Consider the following 7,282-nt stretch of genomic DNA (forward strand, 5'->3'; position numbering starts at 1 on the left):
AAATCCTGGTGTATACTAGACAGATATATGGATGAGTCTTTCAAATGCCTCTGCTGCTGCTGTTGGGTCAAGAACATTATTTTCACTTTTTCCACCTCCTAGATTCACCTGCTGAGACCTCCCTGTCAAACTGTGAGAACCCTTCCAAATCCTTGCCAGACCACCCGAGGCCTTTGAAGCAGCAGAAGCGTTCGCGTGCTGCTTTTTCTCACACTCAGGTCATAGAGCTGGAAAGGAAGTTCAGTCACCAGAAGTACCTGTCTGCCCCAGAGCGAGCCCACCTGGCCAAGAACCTGAAGCTGACCGAGACCCAGGTGAAAATCTGGTTCCAAAACCGCCGGTACAAGACCAAGAGGAAGCAGCTGGCCTCCGAACTCAGCGGACTGGATAAGAGCTCTGTTATGCCAGCCTTTAAAGACCATGACTTGGCCCGGGCTTCCCTGGCCCTCTCTGTGTATCACGGCTACCAGTACAATCCATATCTATATTACTTGAATGCCTGGAGTCCCATCTTGTGGTAACTAGTGTGATGATGCTTACTGTATGCATCAACACCAAAGGACTGGCTGCTACAGCGGAATAGGTGGCCACCCTGACTTTGCCAGGGGCATATGGTATCCCCCTGGGTGTCTTTGCACATCCAGGGGGACGTGCCTGGTGTTCTAGATCTCTGAAGATTTGGCCACAATTATGGTTCATACTGTGTCCAAGGAGGGAATTTCTGCATCATAGTTTTTAATGCAAATAGCTATACAGCCATTATGTGAGTTCGGACTTGAGCTATTGATCAGGACTGTGTTCTTTGTTACAGCTATGAGCTTTATCTTAGGGGCTATTGACTGACAATAATCTGTCTTTTGAGTGACTGATCAACTACATTTCAATAAACGTGTGCATTTCTAAAACCTCAACGGAGGTGCCTTTTTTAATTAATGAAGAGAGCATGTGTGCGAAAACTCATTCTATAAACGCTGACTGCTAAAAGGTCAGCTTTATTATTTCCTCTTTCGTTGGTTATTATACACACCAGAATCAGAAGAGCCTCAAAAAGAATAGAGAGCACCCTTATAATTAATTCTTTTACATTTTCATTCCATCCTTCCTCCAAGGAGTTCAATGTGGTATACACGGCCCTCTCCTCCTTCATTTTATCCTCCCAACAGCAACCCTGTGAGGCAGGTTAAGCTGAGAGAAAGAGAGACTGGCCAAAGTCATCTAACAAGCTTCAGTTGGCCCCCAGTGAATAACCAATGTTGAAAACTTGGAGGAGGTCTTCCTTGAGAAGGTCACTAGGGGCAGGGACACTTCCCTTGCAATGTGCAGTCACAGTTTTGGGTGTTTCGCATTCATGTATGAAGTTGGCTTAAAACAAATCAGACCACTAGTCCATTTGTCTACTCAGGTTAAAAAGAAGTCTTTCCCATCCTCTGTTACCTGAGATCCTTTAACTGATGGTACCAGATATTGAACCTGGGACTTTCTGCCTCTAAAGCACATGCACTACCTATGTGACAATGTCTCTCCTCTGTTCATATGGGGAGGGGAGAAACAGGCTTGTCCATTTCCTTACATGAACTTAACATGCATGCCCAAGAACACGACCTCTGCAACGTGCTGAGATTCATCAGAGGATGTGAAAACTGTTCTCTGAAGGCAGAAAGTTTGAAAATCTTTGAACTAAAGTTTTGGTGATTGAAAGTGCAGTTCTAAGCAGAGGTACACACTTAGGATTCCACTGTTAGTTACCCGCCTTGAGTCCCAGTTATCTTGGCGAAAGGAGGTTTATAAATATATTAAATATATGAATAAAATAATAATTGTTAAAAGTCTAATTCCTGCTGTATATTCTACAATACCAACATTTTTAGCTGTATGTCATTTTTAAATGCAGGGATAATTTAAGGCCAAACTTCATGTGCTGATCGGGTTGCCAACCTCCAGGTGGCACCTGGAGATCTTCCAGAATTACAATTAATCTCCAGATAACCAAGATCAGTTCCCCTGGAGAAAATACCTGCTTTGGAGGGTGGACTCTATGGCATTATACCATGCAAAGGTCCCTCCTCTCCCAAACCTCACCCTCCCCAGCCTCCACCCTTAAAAGCAGAAGAAAAAAGAGGGAAATAAAACCCAACCTGAAAACAGAAGCTGGGTACCCAAGGATGAGTAGAAAGAAAATATATATATATATGTATATAAATACTACCCTGACCTGGTTGGCCCAGGCTAGCCTGATCTTGTCAGATCTCAGAAGCTAAGCAGGGTCAGCCCTGGTTAGTATTTGGATGGGAGACCACCAAGGAATACCAGGGTTGTTGTACAGAGGAAGGCACTGGCAAACCACCTCTTTTAGTCTCTTGCCATGAACCCCCCCCCCCAAAAAAAGGGCCGCCATAAGTCGGCTGCGACTTGAAGGCACTTTACACACACACACATATAAATACTGAAAATATTATTTATTAGAAGCGCTATGTAAAGGTTAAAAATATTTAAAAACATTAAAATAGCACAATGGCATTTCCTAGGGTTGATATCTGTAACCACATACCAAACGCATTTCGGCGTATTGGGCCTTCATCAGTGGTTAATTAAAACACATGCTAAGGCTGCACACATTTACAGAAATAAATTCATACATACATATACAAACAGTTCAAACCCAACCAGGCATGTGTACAGGTTGTAAAATCTATCATCAATTACTCAAACATCTGGTCAGGTTGGTTGTAGTTGTAATACTGGTTAGTATATGTCTCTCACATACTATGTGTGCAAGTATCAACCTAGTAGGAAATGCCATTGTGCTATTTTAATGTTTTTAAATATTTTTAACCTTTACATAGCGCTTCTAATAAATTATATTTTCAGTATTTATATACTTTTTTTTTTCTTTCGACCCAACCTTGGGCACCCAGCTCCACCCCTAAAAGCTCCAGGTATTTCCTAACCCAGAACTGGCAACCCTGGGTACTAAGGACCTAGATCATATCCTCAGATGTGTTTTAGCTGCATGAAACACCATGGTGGGAGACTATAAATTAGGGCCATGGTTCTGGGAAGAAGAGTTCCCTCCTTCCAACCATGCAACTCCCTCCTTCCAACCATGCATGTTTTCCTCCACACTCACCTGCCTTAAGGGAAGACAGGCACAGTAAGGGTTGCAAAGGGGTAGCAAAAGAAATCAGAAGCCCAGTGGCATCTTACAGACAAACAGTGTTTTTTCAATATGAGCTTTTGTGAGCTGCACCTTTGAGACACTAATGGTACCTTTCCTTTTTCCATCTTGGAACTCAAAAGCAGTGTGGGGGACTATTTTTGATTGAGTAAATGACCTGGGGCAAAGAGCCCCCCCCCCTTTCCAGTACTTCAGCTGCCAGTCAATCTTGAACCAGCTTTGTTGTAGCTAACTGACACACCTGCGGACTTGCACTGTTTGGCCCACAAGAGAATGTCTATACCAACATCTGGATTAAACCGTTTTCTTGGAAGTTCTGGGAGAAAGTATTAGTTATCTTTTTCCTCCTTTTGCTCTTCAGTTGCACAAAATACTGTCTCCTGCCTACTTCCTGATAATTTGTTCCCCAATCAATGATTTTAAAAAGGGCACGCGCTACCTGTATGTTTTTATCCAGGTGGCTGGAAATGACAATAAAGGGCAATTAAAATTATTAAGGGGTTAGCTTGTCTTCCAAATCAAGAAATATTAGAGTGCTGAGGATTTTTAGTCTGGGGGGCGGGGGGAAGACTACCAAGAGGAGACAGAGGACAGAGAGAGAAAGAGTCTCTCATAGTTGTAGAACTCAGCAACACCCAATGAAATTGATTGGCAGTTGGTACAGAGCAGAAAAACAAAAAAGTACTTCACATAGTACATGAGTAAGTGTCTTCCACAAGAAGTGGGTGGCACTGCAACACAACACCGGGCAGCAGCCATCTTAACACAGCACAGCTTCGTCTTCCCAGATACCACCCTTGTATCCACCCTATTCGTATCCAGCCCAATTACGGTAGCCATCTCTAGGTGGTGGCTGGAAATCTCCCACTATTACAACTGATCTCCAGGTGTCAGAGAAAATAACTGCTTTCAAAGGGGGCATTATACCCCATTGAAGTCTCTCCTCTCCCCAAACCCTGCCGTCCTCAGGCTCCAATCCCAAAATTTCCAGATATTTCCCAGCCTGGAGTTGGCAAACAATAACCTGGCTGTTGCCTTTTGGACTGATTGAAGTTTCTGGACAGTTTTCATTGGTGACCCCATGTAAAGGTCAGTACAATCCTCTAACCTGGAAGTCATGAGAGTATGGATCACTGGCCAGATCTCACTTTTCAAGGAATGGCCATAGCTGGCAAATTAGATGAAACTGATGAAAGGCAATACATGCCACAGAGAAGAGATGAACCTCCACCCATAGGTCAGGATCCTGCAGCAACCCCAGGCTATGAACCTGCTCCTTCAGGGGTAGTACAACCCCTTCCAAAACAGGCTGACTCATCAATCTTTGAGCAGCTTCGCCACTCACTAACAGCACCTCCAGTTTTGTCTGTATTAGTTCTTATGAGATATTTTAAACACAGTGACAAGTACAGAATATGAGAACTGGTCCAGCATCTCTGCATGCCAAAGACAGGTGTATTTTTAGCTCTATCCATCTTAAAATATACACAAGCAGGATCTGATCAGAGATGCCATTTCAGATTTCAGTGGGGGGGGGGGAGGAACAGGTGGTAGTGTGATTGTTAGTAAGGTTGAAAAGTCTGCTGTGGGATACATGCAAACATAAATTTCAGAATCAGTATATACGAGGCTGGGATGGGGTGAGTAGGAGTTGACAAGCAGGGGGGAAGTGGAGGGGGGCAAAGATGGAGGTGGGAAAACCAAAGGGGAACTGTGACCAAAATGGGGGGGGATAGGATTTCCCCTCCTTGCATGTATTCAGAAGTCCCCACTAGCTCAGTGTATTTTAAGAGCATTTCTTCTGGATACTTCTGTCTAGGAAAATTTAATCAAAACAGGTCAAGCAACCCGCTCCCTTTTAAAAGCAAAGGCATTTTAGCTTTCATTATGCTTACTTAAAACAAACCTAGGCCAGTTTAATTGCTTGAAACAATGGGCTCTGAAAGGAATCTCAGAATTTACTCTTTTGCAGTCTCATTGATTTTCAATAGATTCAGACTGGAGTAACTCTGCAGACTATTGCACTGAAAGTACAGTATGTAATTTAAACTTCTTTTTCCAAGTATCAGTTTTATCAAGGTGTGCATAGAGGAGACAAAGCTGATCGGTGCCTCTAGGATAGTTTTGCAAATAAGGTGAACAGTCCTGTGAAAGAGATTTTATTAGACAAATATTCTTGGTAATTCCTCTGTTCACTGGCACAAATACAGGACAAGAAAGCTTTGACACATTGTCAATACCCAGCAAAAGACCATTCAAAAGGGAGGGGAAGAATCCTGTTAGTTTGACAAATACAGGCAGAAGTTTTACGGAAATGTATGAGAATAGAAAATGAATTGGAACAGCTCAGGTATCAAAATGTTCCCTCCAGTGCAGTGGATGAGGTAGTTCTGTGATCATAAGAGAGGATTTTGACGGACGTTGGAAAGGGGAAGGCTGTGGCAACCTTGCAAATGGGTGTGTGTATGACATCTGCCCCCAAGATGGGATGGGAATGCAAGGAAATCCTGCCCAAGAAACAACCCAGCTTTCCCAAACCTGTGAGAACACAGGAGCTGTGCATGTATGTAAACTGTCCTTATGCTACCAGTAAATGTTTGGTAGCAGGGATCAGTGTGCAGAGCTATCCCTATGCCATTTTCTTTGGGGAGTAAGACTCATTGAAGAATGCTGTTTGCAGACCAATCTGAAAACAGTGGAACAAGGGCCAAGTGTTTGAATAGTGTGCCAGTGAAACCAAACACTCCAACTATTTTCTGGTTCCCGTCCCTGGAAAATCTGTATCTTTATTTTTGCCTCCTAGGGATGCCTTGTTAACATGTTTTGTGTGAGTTGCTACATCTGTCATCCAGAAACCGATTCCTTTCCCAAGGATCTTTTACAGTAAAATCTCTAAGTAGGTGGGCGGGTGTAACTGGGTGTAACTTGCCTCTAGTGCACCCTGTTGCTATTGAGATATGTTTTAAATTGGGGAAGAGTGGTGGCTCAGTAGTAGAGCATCTGCTTTACATCCAGAACTTCCCAGGTTCAATATCTGACATCTCCCAGCAAAAGCATCTGGAAATAGGTGATCCGGAAGACCATCACCTGTGACCCTCACTCCTGACCGCGACAGATCAGTGGTCTGAGATGGAAGTTCATGCATGCTCATGTGAATACTGTAGAACAGTTAATCTTTTATTCTAGTCTAGTTTTAATGAAAAGGTAGGACTTATGCCTGAGTAAACCTGCATAGGATTGCACTGAATTTCATTAGTAGGACAGGGTTGCCAACTGACCAGGGGACAAAAGCCTGGCAGGCCCTTGTGACTTAATGAGCTATTTAGTATGTTAAAAAAAAAAACTATTCTATTAGAGATAAGCAAGATTGTCTGCCAGTGTATTCAAATTAAGCAGCAGTTAAAGGCACAGTAGCACAGACTGGTAAAAAAAGTTAGAAAGCTTAACTAACACCAAGCAAAGTTTTAATTGGGATTTTAATCATACTGAAGTTTGTGATGGTGAGGTTCTTTTGTACATGTGGTAAAGGTCAGTCTTCCTGTTTGGGCCCCTGATTAATTTTCCCCAAGTGGATTTTTGTTTGTGCAAAGTGAGCTGCCAGTTCTGCAGCCTGACAGCCTACAGAAATATGTCTGTCTAAAAGAAAAGCAATCTTTGGCTAGGTTAGTCTCCTCTGACTGTTGTTGCTATTAGCCAGGATCAGATACTGATAATGGCTTTTCCCATAACAAACTCTCGGAACTGTCTTGCATCAAGTCTGTCTAGATGCAGATAAGAACATTTTATATACCATTACCAATGCTGCTACCTGTGAATTATTGTGCTCTGCCTCTGCAGGGCCAATGCCAACATTTACCGCTTAAATATATAGTTGTGATAGAAACAAAAATCAGCTACAGTCTTGAAGTGCTGTTGGCACTCACTTCTCCTGCAGAAGGGGGAGGGGAGAACCCACTGCTCATTGGCATATATTTTATTTGAAATCTGTGCAGGCTTAAAAAGGTAAAAGTAGTCCTCTGTGCAAGCACTGGGTCATTACTGACCCATGGAGTGACATCACATCCTGACGTTTACAAGGCAGACTATGTTTACGGGGTGGTTTGCCAT

The 7,282-nt window shown here is 43.1% G+C and overlaps 1 protein-coding gene across 1 annotated transcript in view; it reads left to right on the top strand.

Moving 5' to 3' along the window:
- Positions 1-521, top strand: part of NKX3-1 (NK3 homeobox 1) — a 3,577-nt gene extending 3,056 nt beyond the window's left edge. Inside the window, exon 2 of the mRNA XM_056860786.1 lies at positions 103-521. Coding sequence (XP_056716764.1) covers positions 103-521 — 419 coding nt within the window. The remainder of the gene's footprint in view (positions 1-102) is intronic.
- Positions 522-7,282: the final 6,761 nt, after the last annotated feature.

The sequence above is a fragment of the Euleptes europaea genome, chromosome 14 (assembly GCF_029931775.1).
Source record: "Euleptes europaea isolate rEulEur1 chromosome 14, rEulEur1.hap1, whole genome shotgun sequence".
Taxonomy (NCBI): domain Eukaryota; kingdom Metazoa; phylum Chordata; class Lepidosauria; order Squamata; family Sphaerodactylidae; genus Euleptes; species Euleptes europaea.